We start from the raw sequence: 23,852 nt of genomic DNA on the forward strand, positions 1-23,852 counted from the left end.
CCATGAATTTATTTAGTTCTTTTTTTAACCTTGTTATAGACTTGGCCTTCACAACATCCTCTGGCAGAGTTCCAGTGTGGCATTGTGTACCATTCTACCTCTCTCTTTCTCTCTCATTTTCCTCCTACAGGTGTAAATGCAATCTCCATGCCAACCTGTGCTCCTTTAAGGAGGGCAGCCTGCAATGTGAGTGCGAACACAACACCACTGGCCAGGACTGTGGCAAGTGCAAGAAGAACTTTCGTACCAGATCTTGGCGGGCTGGCTCCTACCTGCCTCTCCCCAATGGATCCCCTAACGCATGTAAGTCACTATACTAAACTGAGCCCGCACACTGGCCCTCTGCACAGTGCCTGCAAGTTAAGTGAGCACTGCTTCAGGATGCCTCCATCTGGAGTCAATGCACAGGTCTGCAGAAGAGGCAGATTTGGTTTTACAGTGGAAGTGAACATTTGCTCGGTTCTGAGTGTGCACAGGAATTGATTGCTACGTGGGTAGATGGAAGGGGAGCTTGATGACTATTTGTAGTGGAGTGGCTGGAGTAAATGGATGTAGATGGACAGAATGGTATCCAGGCTCACAGGTGGTTAGGTGTAGGCCCTCAGAGAGGTCCATGGCCTTGAATAGGCATTTTACTCTGAATTACTCTATGTCCCTTAAAGAAAACATCATCAAGCAACTGTGGGAATGTGTTTACCTTCAATTCAGTGCACAATAATTGCACTGAAGACTGAAGAACAGGAGGATGGAAAGGAGTGTTGGGTGCCCTATAGATTGTCAGCTGGAAGCTATTCATATGTACATCATGGAGTATCTGGCCACAGTGAAGAAGACAAAAGCGTTCCTGTTCCTCAGCACAGCTACAGTCCCGTGCAATTAACTGTCTGCTGCATTCATGTTGTGGTACATGCTCACATGAAAACAAGAACAAACATCAAGGCTGTAAGCCATCATCATCATATGAGCACGGGAATGTTGGTGGAGGATGACACCAGACATAGTCCAATATCTCCAGGGTTATGTCCAGTTTACATTAGCAGGCTTGCTTAAATGTCACCGAGCAGCAGTAACTACTCCAGCCTTTTAAGTAGCAGCCTTGAGTGTTACCAAAGAGAATCCTTTTTTCTCTCCCCCTCCATTTCTGAAAGATTTATGTGCTTTAAGATGATCAAAGCTGAAATACAGGCTCCGAAGGCCGTGACAGGAATGTTTTGTGTTTGCCAGGGATGGTAGATGAGCTGGTTCTTTGAAAGAGAACAAGCTTGTCAGCTACCGCCAAGTGCCTGTGTTCCTTCAAAGGATCCTGGGAGAGGTTTTTTTTTTGGTGTTTACAGGGACAATGACATGCTATTCTCTTTGTCTTTGTTCCATCTCTCTATCTCCCCTTCCTTTTTCCTCACTTTCTTTATCCCCACTTCCCTTCCCTCCATTTCTTGCTCTTTTGGACATCTGTCACTCATTCTTCCTTCCCTATATCTCCACTTTGCTCCCCCTGCCAGTACCCATTTCATCCTCTCTCCCTTCAACTTTCTCTCTGGCAGATTTATGGCCAACTTCTGGAGTAGAAGCAATTCTCCAAAGGCCTTTCTCATCAGTCGTCATAGCATTTTCATTGCTAGCCACCTTCTTTATGGTTGGGGAAACCTTACTACTGGATGTTTATCTCCACTGTAATATCTGGATTAAATGTGACCTTAAACAGTCTTCAAACTTTCCCCCCCAACTGTGACCAATAAACTAGCGGGGTTGGAAGCTGGCATCCTCAGCCTCACCCCTAATGAATACACAACTTAGAGGCAACTTCTTCCCACCAAAACCTCCCAGCCTCAGGTCAGATGCGGCTTCCCGTCTCCCCCAACCTCCATTGCTGGGTGTTCTGTTCCAACCTGAAAAATACCAGCCCCAATACAATCCACTCATGAGTCAGGGACCTCCCAGCCTCAGGTCAGATGCGGCTTCCCGTCTCCCCCAACCTCCATTGCTGGGTGTTCTGTTCCAACCTGAAAAATACCAGCCCCAATACAATCCACTCATGAGTCAGGGCCCGCGCTTTGGGAATGCAGCAGTGGCGATGTGGAGCAAGTGCCGTAGCAGCACTGACTGAGTTCACATCACACGGTTTCTCAGAAGAGACTATGACAAATCTCAAAAGCATACATGACCCTTATTGGGCATAATGGCAGGTCAGGAAAAGGGTTAAGAAGAAATTCTATTAGCAGTATGCAAGCTGGCTTTCCTCCCCGCAGCCACTGCAGGTAGATTTCAGCCTGTGCCTCAGGACCAAAACATTTTCAAGGCCACTGCTGTCTGGTCACCTCCACGGTTTGCCCCAGGCAGCTTTTAAGATGCAGCAAGCGGGAGCAACTATCAGCAAGACTCCTGTTAATTAGCACAATGGCTTCTCGGCTTCTGCTGACCCTGTTTCTTTTCCTTTCCTCCAGGTGCAGCTGCAGGCTCGGCCTTTGGCAGTAAGTAAAAAATGTAACTGAACTGCTGGCATGTGACATCTTCAGCGCATGGGCCCTGTGCACATCACTTGGGAGACAAATGGTTCTTTTCTGCTCATTATCATCTGCCAGGCAATAAGTCTTCTTCTCTAATTGTCTCTCATTGTCTGTCCCATCAAAGAGCTTTCTATTTTCCTTCTTTGACTTCAGTAACCTCATTGTTTCTTTCTCTGGCATGGTTTCTCCCCATGAGGTTCGTTAGAGTGGCAACAGGAAAGGAAATAAAAAACAACACACTTCTTCAAAAACACCAATGATTGCAGTGAACTTTTCCCCCCAGTTTTACAGACTCCTGCTCCAAGGAGCTGTTTTTGAATGCTTGGATACGGCATTCAGTTTGGGTTACCTTGGGCCTATCATGCCATCCATTTAAAAATAAAAGTCTATATAAATGTAATATTTGAGGCACAAGCAATTGATTTCAGTGGGGATTTCTGCAGACCAAGCACCTTCAAACTTTGGGTCACCTCGAATATAGATCTGCATTTTGTGGCTCAGGTTACTCTCTGAAAACCATATGGTGAAGCTGGAGAGAACACAGTGGAAATGTGATGGTGAATGGGATAGATGGGCTTGTTTATGAGCATAGGGCAGCTAAAGAGGGATTATTTAGCCTTCACAGAAGACAAGAGGTGACCTGAATTAAGTATTTAAACTAGCTAAAGGTTATTATGAAATTAAACATGATAATCTGCAGTACATGAGGTTGTGGGACAAGCAAGGACTCAGGGATATAGGTTGAAGAATTTATATTCATTATAATCCCTCGCATTTTATTATTACTGGTCAGAGCAATGAGAATTGGAATAGAATGAATATTATAGTCAAATCATGGTATCAAGTAGTGTTCCTGGATTACTCCGTCATCCCTGGGGTAACTCCCCTGACTTTTCAGGAGTTTACCAGTGATTAATTTGGCCTATTTGTATTAAATAATCCAGTGTTTGCTTTTTGGAATTTATTAAGTGAAAGGGACGTCATTTGATTTTTATGATCACCTTTTTGTGGTCTGAAGGGAATTGTTTTGCTGATTAGGAGGTTTACCTCGGAGTATCTTTGCTATCAGAGAGCTCAAATGTATAGGAGAGAGATGGCACAGCTATTGTCAAGCTTTCAGACAGGAAAGGCTTGTGTGGCCTGTTTCTGATCCCACATGACTGTGCAAATCCTACCTCTCTTTGCCTTTATCTATCCCGTCATGATACAGACTCTCCTTCTCTCTTGTCCTTTTTAGGCTTAATTAACAATGAGTTAGTGATAAAGTTGTCCGTATTGAAACCAACATCCGTGCCAACAAAGTAAAGTTATGTAGTAACCCAACCGAAACATGCACGCGCACACAGAATCTTCTTGGTTTCTCATCACAGATATAACACTGTCCCAGTGCTAAATTCTCTCTGGAATTGGTTACTCCCCCTCCCCCAAACCCAGCAGCTTCTTCTGTAGATATCCTGCAGCTTTTTGGTCATCAGTGTCCCCAGTTCCTGGTAGGTGACGTACTCTCAGGAGTGAGGCTGTCCTTGTGTTCTGTAACCACCAGCTGAGGGCTGGTTTGTAGTGGTCACTGTTAATCCCCTTTGGTAGTGTACTGGATAAAGTCCCCAGGACAGCATGTTGATGTAATTTCTGTACAGTGCTGGTTGGTGACTGCAGAATGGGAACCCATGGGGCCAGGTGAGAGCCATTCCCACAGGCATACTCTCAGGGCTCCGAGATGACTCCAGTAAGGAAGGAGAAATGAGCAGCTTTTGCTACTCCTTTATATGAATAGTAATGGCTGGAATTTACAGGGACTTAGAGCTAATTCTCTTCCATTAGATTCAGTGGGAGTTTTGGCATTGACTTGAGTGGGAGCAGGCCCTGTGTGCCTTCTTCACCATGAAAATAGATCATGGAGGTGCCCATGGGCTTAGGATTTTGTATACCATAAGAAGCAACAGCGAGAGCCACAGAGACCCTCCAGCGCCTTCTTTCCACCTCTTTTCTTTGTTTCTTGTTAGCGTATGAACGACCACTGCAAGTTTCCACTACAAAACCCATTACCCCTACAACACCCAAAACTACAATCACCACTCCCACTGCCACTAACCAGCCTGTCACCACGCAGCAGCCAGGTGGGTGCCAAGCTCCACCCCGCAAGGCAGATCCTACCCATGCTAGTACAGATAGGTCCCTTAGCTTGTTCCACTTCCTTATTTCTCTACCAGCTTTGCTTCACGCTGCAGCTCTTTGAATGGCAATGATTAGCTGTAAAAGGAAGATTATCTCCTCTGACTCCTTGTTCATCCATCTTGTAGGAGTTTCTGGGGACATGGATAAAAATCACACTGGATGGGTTGAGATCCTCCCAGCCAGCAGAAAGCCTAATTAATGCTCATCCCTAATTTAATTCAATTCAGGGAAAGGGCATCTGGGCCTTGAACATTAATAATACACAGATTCTTCCCTCTTCAGCAACAACAGTGAACCACAATCCCAAAGTCTGCTCCTTAGAAGAGGCAGGTTGTTGCATGACCCTTCATCTGTCCGTCTATCCTTTGCTGCTGCTCTGAGGTTATCGGAGCATCATTTCCCTTTGCCTCAGACCAGGAAGTAGAGGCCAGAGCTGGAATGTGGGGGAGTCTAAAGATATCATTTTGAAGTTTTTACTTTGAGAGCAGCCTTTCAAAGTCCTTCTGAGAATGAATAGCGGAGCCACAAAAGTCGCTCTTATGTGTGTACTATAATGAGGCCCAGGATTGTGGAGAAATAAATCTGAGGTTTTATTTGCCTGTTTCTTTACCAGAAAAGAACAAACAAACTTGACTCACCCCAAGCAAAGGGGCATGTGGGATTTAGAAGGCTGGTTTTGTGTCTCTCCTCTTTGCACAACTCTAATAAGGAGTTTTCAAAATGCAGGGGCAGGACCTCCACACTCCTACTTCTGCTTTGACCTTCCAGCAGAATGATGAAAATCGGCCTGAGTAAGCAGTTGAGGATTTTTCTTGCATCAGGGAATTCTCCATAGCATAATGCCATGGTCAGGGAAAGAGGGCCTGGCCTGAGCACTGCTGCATTCTAGTGCTTCCCCAGCTAATGGAGTGGCCCCTCAGGGCCCATTGCAGGGGGGTGTAATTTAGAGCAGCCCTAAGGGTGCTCTAAGCTGGGCCAGGAATTGAATCAGCTATCTTTGCTCTGCTCCTCAGCCTCTTGGGTCCTGTACCAAGCCCCTCTTGGCCAGACCTGAGGATATAATCTGTGAAGTTTTACATTTGAAAAAGTGGATTTAGAGGGAAGAGCCATACTTTAATGATCATCAGAACGATTCCATAAAATGCTTGGGGACAGGCTGAACACACACACTGGAAGTCCCAGAACATTATTTCTTAATATCTTCTAGATTGCCCAGTAGAGATAATTTGTATCACTTTTTTGTGGGGGGGAGGAGGAGGTTTGTTTGGTTTTTTTAAAACTACATGCAGGCCTGGTTTCTCTCTTCTTTTGGAGAAGAGGAAATGAAATGTTTCTGCTGTTAGTTTACAGCCTCATGCACTTATTCTGCTGCTGTGCTTTCTGGATCTGATTTTCCCATGGGGACATTTTCCACCCACAGTACATTAGTAACAGTCAGTCTTCTGGGGGAGTTGCTGGAACCCAGTTGAGGGAAAGGCAAAGCTTGATTGTGTGTGCAAGCTGGTGGATTCTTACCAGGCCTGGGGGGTTCAGCAGATGATCCCTAGCATGACTTAGCCCTGTGGCTAAGGTCCAGATCCCACAGCTCCAAATGTCACCATTGCCTGGTCGGCCAGAAGGACCCTGACCACCACAGAAGTGGGAAGGCGGGAGAAAGAACACCAGAGGGAATGTAGAAGAACTTATAAAGGGGGTGTACCTATATTTAGTTTATCATCATCTACAGCTAAAGTCTTCAGTCCCATTGCCCTATAAATTCTCTGACCTCTCAGGCAAATCCATAGTTGCCGAGGGAGGTGGCCCCCAGCCTGTGCCCAACTCTCTCCAAACTCAGGATCTTACCTTTTCCCCAAGGGTGATAGTATCTTCTCTGGACCCTTTCTGAGCTCTTTTCCTCCCCTAACATAGCACTCCTTCAGCCTCCAATCTCCTTGGGTATTACCTCTCCTCCTCTCAGCCCTGGAATGAGTTTAGCTAAACCCCAGGCCCTGCCCACTCCCAGCAGCCTCTGAGTGGAGTAGGTAACTGGAGTCAGCTGCTTGGTTTTCCCCTCCTACCCACATGTGACAGTCCACAAAACCACAGTGTGTTTATGCAAATATAGATATATTCGTGGAGGCACCATGGTTTAGTGTTTACAATGGGGGTTTAGATGGATCAGGAAACCTGGGTTCCATTTCCGCTAAGGCATTGTGTGACCTTGGGCTAGTCACTTCAGTTTCTTCATCTGTAAAATGGAAATAATACTTGCCCATCTATGCTAATATATATAGTGAAGAATGTGTGTATATTATCTACATACCTGTAATAATGAAACTTGGGTTACATATATGTAATATGTACCCAATGTCATGTGATTTTTATCCATATTTGACCATAGAAGTGCTTTTGTGTATAGCGCACCCGCGCGTGCATGTGTGTGTGTGTTAGAGAGAGAGGGAGCATCTTGCTGAGCATCTGTCCCTTATGGTGCAATTAATGATCTGCTGTCCTGGCTTCCTGGTATGCTTGGGGTCTGTCGAGGAGTGGGGGGGAGCAGAGGGGATGGGAGGGGAGGGAAGGGGGAGATGGCAGAAAAGCTGCATGTTTCTATTAGAGAGGGGTGAACAGCTCTGAGAGAAGAATCAAACCATCTTCCCCTGAACACAGGACCTTTGTCATTCTCTAGGCTGGAACCAGCCCCTCTCTGAAGGTTCTGGTTTACACCACTCACTTTTCAGTTAATGATTTCTCCTTTCCCAGGAAGTATCTGCAGCTCTAGGTTCTAATCCATATCAGAACAAATGCCAACAATAAAACCTGTTCTCATGGCCTTTCTAGCCCCACAAGGCCCAGATGGTTCAGGGTGACTCCAAAGCTTTTGAAGAACAACATCTATGACTGGAGGTTGCTGGGAAGAGAGGCTTAAACTATGATCCCAAGGGCTGCATGAGACTCCCAGCTGTTCTTAAACATGACCCTTCCAGAGAGTTGCCCATCTGTTAATGGCCTGTCAAAAAGAGCAGGTGACCTGTGACCCACTTTCTGTGCAAAACTGGTTTCTTCCATTGAATTAACTGGTGCCAGGCTGCAAAATTTGCAACACGACGCCCATGTTTCTAGATTGGGGTTGGCAGGGCTGAGCTTCGAGCCTCTCGTTCCCTCTTTTGTTCCTCTACTGACTTAATGCATGTCATTGTGATTCCATCTCGTGGTTGGTCCTGATGAGAAAAACAGCCTGCTACGGACTGACAGCTAACTGAGTTACTTCTCTAGCTGAAATGGCAAGGGTGTGAAAGTCCTGGACTTGATCCCCATGGATGGCTATGGCCTGCACACATGTGGCCACAATACATTACGTGTACATGACTAGGCCCATATAGGAATCAAAGACAAGGCCTTAATTCTGATTGGCCCCGCTAAATATGTTTAAAATCAGTGCAACTCTATTAACGTCAGTGGAGTTACTCCTAGAGCTGGGCCAGAACCCCAGCGTTCTCCACCTGCCCCTTCGGATGGGTTCAAAATCCAGGTCTGAATTTTGCTGCTCAGGTCCCAGCTGTACTTTAAACACAGCGTTAGCCACAAAGAAATTTATAAAGTTTCCTTTAAAATGCTTCCCTGTCTCTGTGCTGTTTCTCCTTCTTTTGGCATGTGTTCAGTTCTTTTACCCTCTCAATTTTTGCTTCCCACCCTGAGCAGTCACTGCCAAACAGCCAGCTGAGCTCCCTGCCTCTGTGCCTATCCAACAGACGCAGAAAAAAGCAGGTATTTAAAGCTAGACTGATTTTCCCCCCCTTCCCCATTTGTGCTGTCATGTACTAGCTGGCAGCAGTCGGGAGAAGAATGTGGAACGTAGACTAGAAGAGCAGATTAGATTTGGTTTTGATCTTCAAGTTGCATAGATCCACTAGATGATTGCTCCTTTTAGCCGCTTGTATTGTTCTTTGTGGTCAAGGTGGAGCTGTGGTTGTGTGTTAGTATGAACCTCTTTTGCCTTTCATGTTGCCAAGGAGCAAATCCAAGGTGGGAGGGGGAATAGCGTCCATTTAAAAACATAGGGACATAAACTAAACTCAGCCAAAGGACACTGAAGGGGAGAGACAACTAAAGGAAACTAAAGGAGTCAAGCTGAAGAGAAATTAATCAAGTGCTTTACTTAATCTGTTAATTTACCTTTCCTATTTCCTCATAGAAATTTGTCAGATTCCATCAGATTTTCTGCTTTCCATTGTCAGGCAGTGACATTCTTTCCCCAAATTTGGGGTGATCAAAAAACCCCACTTCTCTCTACCTCTCTCTCTCTTTTTTTTTTGGTTCATGGTCCAACCATCTCAGTGGTATCAGTTCAGCTCTGGGAAAAGCAATTTGTTGGTTAACTGCTCTGACAGAGCCAGCAGAAGGAGCACAGAAGTGGAGTGCAAAACATCGGTTTTGTATAGGTTCTACATAAATATTAGCTACTCCACTTCCGTATTTATTTATTTTCTGTTGGCTTCCTAATGTTTGAACAATCCAGTTTCAGCCTTTTCTCAATGTGAGGCTCATATGCACTTAGCAAATGCTTCCCACAACTGAGAGAGTGTAAGAAACGTCCAATTTATTGGAATCCCCTTCCCCCAGTATAGACAAGACCTAGAACATGTCTTGTCTGCATTGAAAAAGCTCAGTGATGGGACCGTCCTGATTTTTGCTGTACTCTAATTTTAACTGAGAGGGTCTGGAGGAGAAATTTGTGTCTTTACCTCACACCCACCCCTGAAATGTAAAACCATCTGTGAATGTCACAAAGCTACAAGGGAAAAGTTCTTGGGATAAAGAGCATTAATAATTCTCCTGACTCTGTAAAGAGGAACAAGTGGAGGTGTGTGTGAATGACTAAAAAGCAAAATGCCTCAAGGGCTGTTTTTTATTGTGACTAATTAAACCCTTGCCAATTAGTGAGGGGCTTTTTTCATATTCTCTTTAACACCATATTAATATCAATCGGCTTCCATTTTCCCAACGAAAAGGATACTGTCACCTACTTTTAGAGCTTGTCATATATTTCTTACTCTGCATTGTTTATAATCCCCTAATAGGGGCTGGGAAATCACATTTCTCTTCTTCTTGGGTTTGTTCTTTAAAATTTGGCAAAGATTGAGGGGTGTTTTTTTTTTTCTCCTCTTCCTTATGTTACTCAACTGAAGCTTGAAGTTAACAAGAGGGCTTTTTCATTTTACTTCCTGGTTTGTAGGGCACACAGAGAGTTATTTTCAACGAGTGAGTTATTTACACAAATGGGCAGCCATCTTGTTGTTTTAATTTCTTTGCAGTAGTTTCTTGAGTTCTTTCACTGATTTTTCAGAAAATAGGCAAGGCCGAAGCACAGGCCTGGGAGTTAGGAACTCCCGAGTTCTAATCTTGCTTCTGATACCAACTTCAGGGGTACTGGACCTGGGGATACTTGGGGTCCACCAGCACCCCCTGGCTTGAAGCCATAATGGTTTCCAACAATGGTTTCTGCTTTCAGCACCCACACTATAAACACTGTTCTAGCACCCTGCCAATTTCCTGTAATTTTTGTCAAGCTACTTAGAGTCCAAAAATGTCAGACATGGGTGTGTAAAATTAGATGCCTAAATCCCTATCTAGACACCTAAACAACTGGCCTGACTTTGAGAGGGGCAGAACACCTGCAGCTCCCAGTGACCGTGTGTTGCAGTTGATCTCTACACTTTATAGCCCTTGGCTCTGCACTTGGTCAGTATCCCACAGTGCCTCTAGTGGCGAAGGCCTCAGAAATGAAGGAATGCCTGTGGTGGTACATACCTAACGTGGGTGGTGTCTGAAACATTGCAAGCTGCACAGTTGTATAGGTGCAGGAATAAGTCTGTGTCACTCCATTGAAGTCAATGGGGCTCTGCCAATTTATGTCAGCAGGAGATCTGGCCCTTCATCTCATAAACCCAAGGCTATTTCAACCCCTTTTGTAATGTGACTTTCTTATATTACCTCTGCAAGAATTCACCAGCTCATCGGCAGCTGCCCCACTGCAGGTGGGCGCCCCCCAGTCCAAGGCTGATCCTGGCAAAGAAGGTAGGAGACATGCTGCTGAACTGGTATAACAGGCTAGTACAGTCCACGTAGGGACTGATGCTTAGAAATTGCTTGTTACTAGAATTATAGCTCGGCTTTCCATGCATCTCTCTCTCTAGCCCAGCTAGGAAAGGCTCTGGTTTTGTCTATGCCCTGCACTCCACTGGTAATGTGAAGAAGCTAGACTGAGCCTCTGGGTTTAGTCATATACATGAAAGATGAAGATGATAAATGGTAGAAGAGATTGTTCTCAGCTTGGTTTTCAGGTGAACTGCGAGGATCCTGGAAATCTAGTAGATTCTTGAGTTTGTAGACTGTGTTTGTAAAATGGAGTAACTTTGTAAATTGTCAGGAATGTGTTGTTTAGTGCATAGACTCTGTATGTTTCCTTGGCTTCTTGCCCTGTGCGTATGTGACTATGGTGCGCTGTATACACTACATGAGGGAATCTCAGGAGTTGGCATGCTGGGCTTTGGAGCCTGAGGCTCAGCTTACCTTGCCTAGTGCCCCTCCTTCCTGGTTCATACTGATACGCTCAGTGCTGGCAGCAGACTGGCAATATCCAACCCTGTTTCCCAGTCGATGAGTTCCTGACAAGTTCCTGCTGTATAAATTAGCATCCCTTTTAATATAGAAGCTAATGTGTATTAGCGTTGGGCCCACATGAAAACCAAAGATCTGGAAATGCGAGGGGTTTGGAATGGAGGGCTGGAATTCGTACCTAGTTCTGGAGTTCACTGTTGGTCCCTATCTCCATAACAATGTCAAGCCAAAAACCTGAAGCCAAACACTGCCCCAACTTTGGGGCATTTGAAATCTTTGTGGCTTGGGCCCAGCTCTAAACTACACGGAGATATGGTACTGTGTGTGGAGAGATGGATACATATTATCCATATCTATGCTAGATTGTGCTGATAGAAAGTGTACCAGATCTGTAGGGTCCTCCTAATGGCCTTTATGGAATAATTGGGACCCCGAGTTCTGGTTCTACCTTTGCATCTGAATCTGACCTTGGTTGAGTCATTTCCCCTCCCCCTGTCTCAGTTGCTTGGTCTGTAAAATAGATCTAATGATGTCCACCTTTGCAGGGTGCTTTGAGATCTATGAATGCAAAGCACTATATAAGTGCTAAGATTTACTATCACCTAAGAAGGTACATTAGAAGTGGCTGGGCTCCCAGTGATGTCTGACCACCGTGAGGGGGTTTCCTCAGATCTGTGTTCTCAAATAGTCCCCCTGCGGTTTGTTCATCAGGTTTGAGTTGCTTATGTGAAATCCAGCTGATTCTGAGCTGAAGATATTTAAACAAAACAAGAAGAAAGTAATTGTCTTGCATTCTGTCAATTAACAGGGACAGATGCTTTCTTCTCTGGGTGGAGTTAAAAGTGTTTCAAGACCAACCTAAATTTCTACCACTCGGACTGTTGCCAAGTGAGCTAACAGGCATCCCTTTTGTTTAAGGAAGGAGTTAGAAATGGTGGCTAGAGGATCCTCTGTAGCTGGTGAGATTCAAGCCACAGCTTTCCTCTCCTGTATAGTCTGTAGAATAGCCATGCTGCCAGCCAACCCAGCAGCTACTTGCATGAGGAAAGGTAATTTTACTGCTTCTAACCCTTGTTGAAGATCCTAATGTCCATGGAGCGATGATGGTTTTTAGAAATTGCGAGGGGGGGGGGCAGAGAAATTTGATACTGCTCCACCCTCTGAGTCAATGTGTCTGACTGAAGCTCCCTGCACAGCCTTTATGAGGAACAAATACAGTATCTACATTAAGCTGATGTTCTCTTTGTTGGTGCCATTTCAAGCTGTTCGACGTCCAGCAAACCCAACAAGGCTTGGACCCAAACCTGTTCCACAGGAGCCTCCTGAAAACATCCGAGGTAAGGAGGTGCTCTCGGGCTCGGAGCCTGTGTCAAAGGGAAGCAAGGACAGAGCGAGGGGGTTCTCTTCCAAGGTCAATAAAATGCAGATGCATAGCAGTCATTAGAATGACTCACTAGGAGGAGCCGACAATGGGTAGCTAATTCCCAGGCGGACCATAAGAGATTCGGGCTGGACTAGCCCCTTAAGGCGACGAACGCTCTTCAGTCCGTATCCTGGAGCTCTTTCTTCGTAAGCTTGTAGGAACAATGGATGAAGACAGACTGGGATGGGAAGAAGGATGGTCTTGAGGAGCTGCAAGATCTAGATTCTCTCTCTGGCTATCCCACTGACTTAATGTGACCATATTCAAGTCACTTCTCTTTTCTACACCTTCAGTTTCCCCATCTGTATAAAAGGGGGTGATACAGCTTACCTTGGAGGGGTGCCTGTGATTCTACATCCACTCATGCTTGTGGATCACTTGGAGTGCCCTGAGTGGGAGATGCCAGAAAAGTCCCATTTTTTTAAAATGAGATAAAGTTGGTGACCTTTCAACAAGCTTATTTAGAACCCGCTGAGGGAGGAGGGGAGGTGCTTTCCCAGGTCCTCATACTGGTTGCCAGTAATATACAGGAACCAGTTCCCTCAACCAGCCTGATGCCCGGTTGGGCTGGAGCTTTGCTTTCCTAGCTAGGAGCTGTGGCCCTGCACCCAGTTAACTGAAAAGATACCAGCCACAGGTGCTGTATTTAGAAGAGATTTCACCTGCTGCAGCTGAGAATGCCACACGCCCCTCCCCCTGACCAATCAAATGGCTAGTTTAATTAGGCTAATCGGCCACCCTGGACTGACATAGTTAAGCCTAATTAGCTGATCCCTGGATTCTTAAACCTTCCCCCCCAGCCCCCCAGACAGTTCTTTTCCTTTGGGTTCCTCAGAGCCATAGGCGTCTAGCGAAAGCCAGTCTCCTTGCACAGCTGCAGCAACGGAGAAGCCGGGGCCTGATTTTTAACATGGCCTTGTACCACGCCTCAGCGGCTGAGGCTGTCTCAAGTGAGTGTAAAGCCCAACTGTGCACGCACCACTGCGCTAGCCTCTCGCACCCACTGTGCCCAGGTACAACTAACTGGCCGACAGAGACGTGAGCGCCCAGCCTGTGTTACAGACACTACCTCGCCCCAAACCTGGCCGAGCGTGCCGGCCTGCCGTGCTGCGCCAAACAGGGGCTTGGGGGGGGGCAGGGAGGTGCCAGGGCATCAGAGTTGACTCTGGGATCTGGCAGTTCCCAGTGTGACCCCCCCTCAAGTATTAAGAAAGAAGGGGGGGGGTGTCCCCAATCCCTCATGCTTCCTCCCCCACAAAGTGTTCATTCACTTTTCTTTTACTTAGGCTCATCCCTCTTTCAGGGAAATAGGCAGCCAGTGGGACCATTTCCCTCAGTCCCTTACTAGGGGGTGGGACATCAGGGACCATCTCCTGCTATTTGCCTTGTTACCTCTGCAGCCCCCCCACCTCGCCACAAATTACATTCAGAACAGTCCTGTCAAAGCCCCCCCCCCAAAATCAACCATAGTGTTTGCTGAGCCTAAATGCCACTGAGTTGGAGGGTTTCACGGCCCTGGGGACTGGCACAAAGGCGTGCAGGTGTTCTGGTGTGTGTGTGGGGGGGGGGGGGGGGCTGCGTTCTGCTGGCTGCACTGCCCTTCATCCTGTGCCAATCCCCCGGCCTGGTGAGCAGCGACAGTGGGAGAAGAGGCCAGACAGAAGCACTGAGCTGAACTGCTCTGATCACAGCTGATCAAAAAGAATACACAGGCAGGATTGGGGCTCTGTCACCATGGAAACATCAGCCTAGTGAGGCTCCCCCCCAGGCTAAAGCCACCTGGCTAGGGGATAGGAAACAGCCCACCTGTTCAAGGGCTGTCAACTGCCTAAGGGCTCGCAATAGCTTGGGCTGCCTGCCGGGTTCACTTTTCTCTGATGGGGCTGCTGTTGAAACTAGTCAGGATGGAAACTCAGGCCCGCGGCACATGGCGAGAAGTAACAAAACGCAGGTGCAGAGGCACCTGGGAGACTCTGGTGACTGTCTGTTTGTTCTCTGCATGGACCAAATGATCGCCGGAAGCACTGCAGCAAACAGGCTGCCTGACAGGGCCTGGCTGCCCTCATTGTGTCTTTTAGCCTTTCTTCTCGTCCTGGCTAACCCCATAGCTGTTCTCCAGAGGGCAGTATCATAAAGCACTGGAGAATGGGCTGCTAGCAGCAACCCTGCACTGGCCCCCCCCAGCACCCCAGCCTGGCCGAGTGCTCCTTTTCTGTCATTGAGTAACTCTTCGCCCTCGCGTCGGCCACCTTAGGCTCAACAGGTGCTTTGCAAAGGCAAGTGAGTCCTCACTTAAAAGTTGCTGCAGCTGCAGAAACTGAGGCACGGGGCAATTAAGTAACTTGTCAGCGTTTTACACAATGGGCGTGTTACAGCAGGGGAAGGACCCTGCCGGGGGGCTGACTCCCAGCCACCTTCTCTGAGCACTAGCCCCTGTCACCGGTGTAGAGGGTTCACCAGCAGCCAGAAGGCTGACCGTTCCTCTCCATGCCCGGCCAATTGTTCCCTGTCACCAAGGCCTCATTATTATGATGTATATTGTGGTACTGCCTACCGTCCCCCCAGGCAGGACGGAGGCCCCATTGTGCTTGGCATCATACTGCCAGTAGCTCTTCGGGGCAAGGCCTGTCTGGGCCTAAGAACAGGCCCCGGGCTGTGATTTGTGCTATGTGAGGCCTAGTGGTCTGGCTACACAGGCTGGGTCATCCCCTCCTGGTGCCTCTGTGGCTGGCAGCCCGATCCAGCAGCTGGCCATGCCTGTAACTGGCACCTCATCCCAGCCAGTGCTGGGGATGCAGCCTGCAGTGTTCTCCTCCCTTCCAGTCTGCTGAGCTAAATCTAGCCCAAAGGCGCTGGGAGGTGCGTGGCTCCACCTGCCTGGTTGGAGAGGGCAGCTGAGAGGAGCTAAGCAGCTGCACCCATGCTATGCTGTTAGGAACATGCCTCTGAAGCGCTGTAAGGCGGGAGCTTGCCCTCATGGGGGTCACTGCCATTCTAGCATGATGCAGTGAAACAACATTCCTCCCCCCCCTCCCCCTCAGAAAGAAGCACATCTGCTGAGAGACACAGCTTCTCCCAGGGATGGCAGAAATGAAGGGACGCACAGTGAGCCTTTTAGCTGACAGCCGCTGGGATGGGGTAGGGGTGTTACTCAGCTTACAAAATAACGCTCACTGGTGTCACTTTGCTGGTTGGTTCGTGATCGTCTATCAGTGGGCCATTTTACCTGGTGCTGCAGTCACTCATCCTAGACCCTAGCAAGGTGGGAGGCTGAAGGGTCATAAGCGCAGCAATGGGTTGGGAGAAATGCGTGGGGATCTGTTGATTAGAACAAGGTATTGGGCATCAGGCCTCCTAGAGCCTATTTCCAGCTCCACACCTGATGCACAATATGATTGTGTGCTAGTCACTTAACTGCCTTGTGCCTCAGTGTCCCTATTGTAAGAGAGAGCTACCACCACCTACTGTACCTCCAAGGGCCTTTGGGAGGCTTTGCTAATGAAGATCTTGTAAAGTGCTTGGTGCTCCTCAGATGAAAGCCAGCTATGAAACCGCTATGCGCAGGAAAAATAAAGAGATGGACAGTGTGAGGCTGGGGCTTTTTTGCTAGTGAGCCGTTTGTAATTCGAGAGGGGTTAGGCTGTTTACTGTCAAATGAAAGAGGCTTGTCTCATCTCCTTCCCCTTCCCCCAGGAAACAAGTTAGTTGGGTTTTTTTCTTTTTAAGTCTATTTCAAGCATATTTGAAACTATACCTCACAGGGGCTCCTGCTCCAGCTCTTGCTGGCTGATTGACTGTTCTTCCTAAACAGAAATGAAGAGTAAAATTCATCCCTGTGCAGAGGGTCTGCAGGAGGCCCTGAATCTCCCTGACACCTTTGCACTGGGGTGAACTTTCCCCTTAGGGTACATGAGCGTGGACAGTACTTTGTTTGGCCTAAGAACTCCCATAGGGCAGGTAAGCGGTGAGTAGCTACACTACCTAAGGCTGGCACCAGCGTGTGCAGCTCAGAGTGTTAGGGTCCCAGAATGCTTTCAATGGGTGGGCCTGAATTAGTGATTAGAACAGGTGACTCAGCCTTGGGATTCCCACTTCACCAAACCACTATCTCCCCCCCCCGACTCAGTTTCCCCACCTGCAAAGTGGGGGATAACTGGCCCTTTCCCACAGCCTGGGCGTGTTGTGAAGTTTAATGTTTGTAAAGGAAAGTGGAATCCTTAGCTAGACAGCTCTGTAGCTGTGTTCACACTGGAAGCTCCTTGGGAAGAGAACGTGTCATCTTCCGCCTTGTGCAGCACGGAGCACAGTGTGGGCACTTGGACGAACATAGCAGTGTTAAGTTTATTACCTGATTTTTTGTTATAGCTCGCCCCGCACCCAGGCAGCAAACCTGTTTGTCAGCCTCTTCTCATCCCTGCTAGGGTTTAAAAAGGACAAAGCATCCCAGGCACTGAAACCCATTAGCCCTTGTTGGAAGCAAAGGCCAAGAATGTAATCGCTATGGTAATGCACTGAAGTACTGCTATAAAGGGCATGTTAGCAGCAAAGGTTTCTCTCTGCTGGGACAGCTCCGAGTAAGTCCCCTTCTCGGGCTGCCCGGCTACTTACCTTCCACTGCTGTTGGGAATGCCCTCTCTCTTCCCGAGCATTGAGCTGTATTTTTTTTTAATCTCACATGCAGCTGCTCCAAAGAGCAAACCAGGACACACAGCACGCTCTGCTGGCAAGAAGCAGGCAAAGACGCCAGGTACTTCCTGCTGTAGTACGTTAGCTGGCTGGTGGGGTAGTTTGGGTGCTGTTAGGAGAGCCCTGCCTGGTCCTAAGCCTTAGAGCAGTGGCTCTTTCAGTCTTAATTGGGTGAGGTAACACTGGGTAATATGGTCTAGATAATACTTAGTTCTGCCTTCAGTGTAGGGGACTGGACTAGAAGTCCTCTCGAGGTCCCTTCCAGTCCTCCACGTCTGAGTCTATAAATTGCTAACACCTTTTTGTATGCTATTTGGGGTGACCTACATTAAATGGAGTCCACGGAAAGAGGTATTTTTAAATGGTTAGACTTGTATATCTTTAGCCTGACTGTCTAACCTGATTCATTCCTCTACATGTAGGTAAAGCAGTGGGCAGGATCCAGGAACAATAACTCTGCTTTTCACTAAGCTCTGTGCAATAGAGCACTTTTATGGGTGGAATTTCTTATGCACCAAACTTTAGGGGGAAAAGAAAAACAAATGAGAAATGTAGAAAGCCACCAGCTGTCTTGAGCAGAAATAGATTTCAGCAATGCCAACGTGATGTTCTTGGCTTACTCCATTATTGTTCTAGCACCAGAGCTGCTCGCCCGCAGGGTAGGAAGTGAATGTGTGTTAAGTGATGAGAAAAAGCATGTTTTTAATTTTTCCAAGCGGCTTCAAAGATCTCCAAACTCATCAGGCTCAAATCTGGCTCTGGCCCAGTGGCACCTGTTGAAACATTTAGAGGTAAGAGGGAGAAATGATGGTTGGTGGGAAAACAGAAAACTGAAACTAAGACACTGCAAGCTTTGGAGGGATCTTTCTAACCCTGTGATCAAGATTTTCCTCACCTTTAAAAAACACAAACACCACCTACCTGGGTCAGGGAGATGTCAGACACTTTGAAGACTAGCAGTTACACTTGTCTCTGAATACATCTGCTATTTATCATAAGAAAGAATCCTTATGATAAAATAACCGTCACACACCTACAACAGCCACCAATACCCAATTAGAAGATTCCTTGAACATTAACTGAACAGGCAAAATTTATTTCACTGAGATTCAGTGTTTACAATTCATCTCAAAGGCACTGTGAACTGTGGGGGAAAACCCTGCCTGGCTCTTTCATAGAAGCAGATCTCACTCCCTTCCCCATCACCTCCCCCCCCAGCGCATGTCAACTTGTCACTTGCATTGTGTTTCCCTGCCATTCTTTGTGTTACACTAACAGTCAAGATAGGCTTGAACCAAATCTCCAGAATCCCCCAACTACTGGGAAAGGTCAGACCTGGTCTGTCCTTTGCAGCTTGGGCCTGTTTCTACTGCACCTTCTGCCCCTTTCAGCCTCTTTATTCTGCTGCTGGTGATTAGGGACACACCAACGCCGCCTATGAGAGCGGAATGTTGAAGTGGGGTGGAACTAGCAATGTGGACTAGACACACATCGGCCCCTCTCTTGTGCCAGTCCGCTCCCCATTATCCCTTCAAGCTCCCCAGGCAAACTTGTCGCCCTGAGCCATAATGCTGTCAGTGCCACGAGACAGACGTTGCTAGCCATCTTATCCTCTGGTGTGTCTAATGGAGAATGAGGACAAAAGCGCTCACTTGTCGCCCTGATAAAAACCCTGCTCCTGGAAATAAAACTGCGGGCCTGTGGCTTAGAAGGCTGTGTACCCATCTACACCTGAGGAACAAGGCCTTAAAAAACTGCTTTTTCCTGCAGTGAGAGCAGGGTAGTTACTCTCAAACCCTGATCACCCACATGCCAGCACAGAGCCGCAACCAACCCAGCTGGCTGTCTCCACTATTTGGGGGGTGGGTGGGGGAGGGATTGTACTGTCAAAAGAGAACCCACCTGAGTCCCCTGGATTCATGTCACTGCCTTATTAACTCTGATGGTGCATGGCCATTCTGGCCCAGTGCCACGGGAATGACCGCATGCCAGGGACTTCTCTCGCTTCTCTCCCCCCCAGACTGCGAGTGTTATGGCCACTCCAACCGCTGCAGCTACATCGACTTCCTGAATGTGGTGACCTGCGTCAGCTGCAAACACAACACCAGGGGGCAGCACTGCCAGCACTGCCGCCTTGGCTTCTACCGGAACGGCTCGGCCGAGCTAGACGACGAGAACGTGTGCATAGGTGAGGCGCTAGGGCGGGGGGCAGGCACTGCTCTCCGGGGAGTTTCACGAGGTCGCTGCTTCACACGTGGCTGAAATTAATAACGGCTGAAAGTAGTTACCAGCTGCTGGCTGTTCGGTGGCCTGAGAGAACAGAGCCTGGTGGCCATCCCGTTTCTGGTCAGCAATCGGCACAGAGCGGCCAAGGGGTAAATGGGCCTCAAAGACGAAATAATTCTGTCTCTCCCAAAGGAGGTTTTTCAGCTCCAGCTCAGGTCAGGTTCATTGACAGCCCAGCATAGGGGAAGCTTGCACTGTCCTAGAAAGCAAGCCCGGATTTGAACGGGCAAACTCACAGTAACCGATATGCTATCCCCACTTCCCTGAGCCAGCCTAGCTGCCAGCCCCAGCTATCCGGCTCTTGCTGGATTATCCCCACCCATGGCACGGTTCAGTAGTGGAGGTAGTCATTGCAGCTTTGCTGTGCTCTTCCCCACTGCACGCACTCTGAATGATCCCTGGGGCTGTTGCCCCACTGGGCACTAATTCACTCAGCCTTGAGAAAGGGGACACAACGGGCTCGCTCAGCTCTTGCCAGTCCCTCTGAGCAACACAGCGCTGCTGCTGGGTCTGACCCGTTTGAGCCAGTGATGAGGACTCCCTTCTCCCCATGCCGCCAACATTCCACAAGCCCTGAGTAAAACGTCTCTCTTCTGAGCTTTACACCAGCTCCCGGCTGGGAGGCTTTGAGTCACATCTTGGAGGACTGATGTGAATTAATCAAGGAGCAGGTTGGCACTGGGCCTTCTCCATTTCTCTTCTGTCATTTTCCTCCTTTTACTCATCACCCTATTGCTCCAGCGGAAGAGGGCAGAGTCTGCACCCCATTACACTAATGTCACCCCATTAGCATCAGTGGCATAACTGCATACAGAATCCAGGCCCTTGCCCAGCTACCTCGCCCCCGCCCCTGAGGTGAGCGGCAACAGCCACATGCGCCCTACCCAGCAACTCTGCAGCTCTAGGGCTACCAAACCAACACCCCATCTACTTCCTCCGCCACCTCCATGGAACTGCTCTCCTGGCAATCAGTCCCACTCCCGCTGGCCTCCAATGGAGTACAAAAGGACAGCTGGAGACAGAGGTTCCCGATTAGAGTGAGAGGCTGCAGAGCGAGTAGCACCCGAGCTCTGGGTCACACTGGCCACCAAACTGGAGCAGCTCATCCAAATCTCTAGCACAAGAAGGTTGGAACAGGTAGAGGGAGGTGGGGTGGATCTGTAATACCCTAGAAGCCATTGTACAGTGCCTGGCGTAATAAGGGCCTGGTCTACCACTAGCACTGCTAGGCCCTGAGGGAATACGAATCAATACCACCCACCCCCCTGACACCGAGGACTGAGTATCCACGTAGAAAATACCGAGTCTCCCTCTGAACGACAGCAGAGGCTCAGAGCACCTCTTCACTTTTGAGGCAATTAAATGGACTTCCAGGTAGTTTGGTGTGGTCAACCCTTCAGCTACAATCCTGAGATCCAATCTTGTGTGTGGACGTTGAGCCAGTGGTACATTGCGTAAGGGGAGAAGCTTGGCCAAAATATGCCTTTCCTTCCCATCACTTCTGGGGAGCCCAGAACAAGCTGCATTTTAGTAGTAGGTAGAGCAGATTCTGGGTATAAACTGCTGTGGCGGAAAGGCAGCCCAGAGCAAGGTGGGGTACTTGTAAAGTACTTGTAACAGTTCACTCCTAAAAGTCAAGGATTAAATGGGCAGCTCACACTGCTAGCCCTTTTCAAGGCCCTGTCAGCAAGGCACGGAGAGCTCCCTGGCGCTCAGTGTGCACAGTCTAATGTAGTAACTAGCTTCCATGTGTTTGGACAGAATGTAACTGCAATCAAATCGGGTCGTTGCACGACCGCTGTAATGAGACCGGCTACTGTGAATGCAGAGAAGGTGCCTCCGGGCCTAAGTGTGACGACTGCCTTCCCAATTACTACTGGAGACAGGGTTGTTTTCGTAAGTACCGCAGGCCGGCGGGTAGTAGCAGGGTAACAAATGCACAGCAGCAGCCATAAAGCCACTGTACTTGACAGCTGTGGAATGAGCTAGAGCGTGCTGTCCCAAGGATCCCCAGGCAAGGCAAAGCCCTTACTCCGGCATGGCCAGAGAACAGGAGTGATGAAGTGAGCCAGCAGGAGGGAGTCGTTTTTAGCAAGACTTGCTCAGCTGCCAATTGGAGGTAGTTGCAGAGAGCCCAGTTTATAGGGCTGTTCAGAGAACAGCAGTGGAATGCTGAGGTCCCACCCCATTAATGTTATGTCATTGCAGAGTCTGCAGCCACGGTGTGTTCCTATGAGTCTGGGGCCTTAGACTTGCACTGGTGCTGCCGGGCAATTGGATTAATACCAAGGGCCTGAAAAAAGACCTGAGCAAAAGCCAGCCTACACATTCTCTTTATGGGGGTGTGTGTATATATCTATATATCTTCTTACTATATGTTCCATTCTATGCATCCGACGAAGGGGGCTGTAGCTCAAGAAAGCTGATGCTCTAATACATTTGTTAGTCTCTAAGGTGCCACAAGTCCTCCTATTCTTTCCACACATTCTAGTTACAGTTTTAACCCAGGCTTTTTCAGCTACACCTTGTTCCTGATGGCAGTCCAGTGGCGTAGCCTTCAACACCCCTTAATTAAATTGAAGGCAATAAACCTTTGTTATAGCACAGGGCAGAATCGTAAGGCCCCAGGGCTGTAGGTATCCAGGAGTAATTCCCCGTGTTCTTTCTTCCCTCTTCACCTTGCAGCCAATGTCTGTGACGAGGAGCTCTTGATTTGCCAGAATGGTGGCACCTGCTACCAGAACCAGAGATGCATCTGCCCTGCTGGCTACAAAGGCATCCTGTGTGAGCAATCCAAGTGTGACTCTGACAACAAGGCCTGCAATTCTGCCTCCAGCACATACCTCAGCCTAACCCTCTTCCTCATTAGTGCACTCATCCTCCAGCTGCGACGCTTGTTGGACTTCTGAATTGCAAACACAAGGGAGCCAAGTCAAGGTGCATCATGAGGGAGAGGGGGCGGGGGGAGAGAGGAGGCGAGGAGACTAAGGTCATAGGTAGCCCTCCATAGCACCACCTCCTCAGCCTTCCTTTACTCTAGGACTTCCATGACGTCATTCAGACCCCTGTCCACAGGGAGGTACAGCATCTCAGGGGCTGACTCCTGGCGCTCCACCAGCGGCAGCCTTGCTCACACATCCGCGCCCCGGACAGAGGTGGCTGCAGCACGGACTTGGCTGCTGAGCTGCAGGGCGAGAACTGTGACAGCCGTTGTGCAGAAGTGACAGTACCTTACTATCATTAGAAAGGACTCCTGTCACACACACTTCCTTAAAAGCAGTGACTCGTTCCCCATTTCGCACAGGGGGCTCTGGTTCCAGGGCGTGGGGGACCCTGCCAAAACAGTGCCGCAATCCAAGGATTTTTTTTTTTTAAACTTTTCAGTAGTTTCATTTTCTTTCTTGTTTTGAAAGAGCCAGTCCTAATTGCTCCAGAGCCCCATGGCACTAGAGACTGGAGTCCAAGGCATCCCTGGGGGACTCTTTGGTTCATCCTTGCTACATACTCCCATGTTTCATTGTTGACCTGGCGGACCCTAGAGATACCGTTGCCTACAAATCTAGTTGCTGAATTTATTAAGTTTTGTATTTTTGTTGTTGGATTTTTATTTCCTTTTCTTGCACTTGACCAGAACAAAAAGGCCATTGTGCGCATGGTATATCAGAGTGCAATGTCTTATCCAGGCATTTCCGTATAATGTACGGTTCAAATACTTTTTTGGTAGAGAATTATTTTTGTTTGAATTAAATGCTATAAAAGGACTACAACCTAAAGGGACGTTTTACTATGAGCATTTGATTCTGGTGTATAATCCTACAGTAAAGCAACTATTAATTGCTGCTTGACCACAATGTTTTCCTTTGCGTGCAAAGTTAATTACAGGTAAAGACTTATTTTTTGATACATGATGTCCTCTTGTGTTTTCTGACTCAAATACCAAGGTGCACCCTCTGGGGGTTTGTTTTGTCTTTAAGATCTAAGGAATTTAAATTTTATTGAAGCCACAAGCAGCGTCAATCTTGGACTTCAATGTAAACTTACAGGTGTTAGTTCAAATATGGGAAGGGATTTAAAGCTCATGGACATGCTACATAGGGGGAAGTATTTTAAAGACATTCCACATGGAAGGGGGCTGGAGAATTCTGAAGCAATACGTGATATAATTTGCAAACTGAGCA

At 48.0% G+C, this 23,852-nt stretch overlaps 1 protein-coding gene across 4 annotated transcripts in view; it reads left to right on the forward strand.

Moving 5' to 3' along the window:
• NTNG2 (netrin G2) overlaps positions 1-23,577 on the forward strand; it is a 72,799-nt gene extending 49,222 nt beyond the window's left edge. For all 4 annotated transcript variants that reach the window (XM_048822381.2, XM_048822380.2, XM_048822382.2 and 1 more), the window contains 5 exons: positions 131-303; positions 2,442-2,468; positions 19,409-19,576; positions 21,436-21,570; positions 22,360-23,577. In XM_048822381.2, coding sequence (XP_048678338.1) covers positions 131-303; positions 2,442-2,468; positions 19,409-19,576; positions 21,436-21,570; positions 22,360-22,583 — 727 coding nt within the window. In that variant the 3' untranslated portion in view covers positions 22,584-23,577. The remainder of the gene's footprint in view (positions 1-130; positions 304-2,441; positions 2,469-19,408; positions 19,577-21,435; positions 21,571-22,359) is intronic.
• Positions 23,578-23,852: the final 275 nt, after the last annotated feature.

The sequence above is a fragment of the Caretta caretta genome, chromosome 16 (genome assembly GCF_965140235.1).
Source record: "Caretta caretta isolate rCarCar2 chromosome 16, rCarCar1.hap1, whole genome shotgun sequence".
Lineage (NCBI taxonomy): Eukaryota > Metazoa > Chordata > Testudines > Cheloniidae > Caretta > Caretta caretta.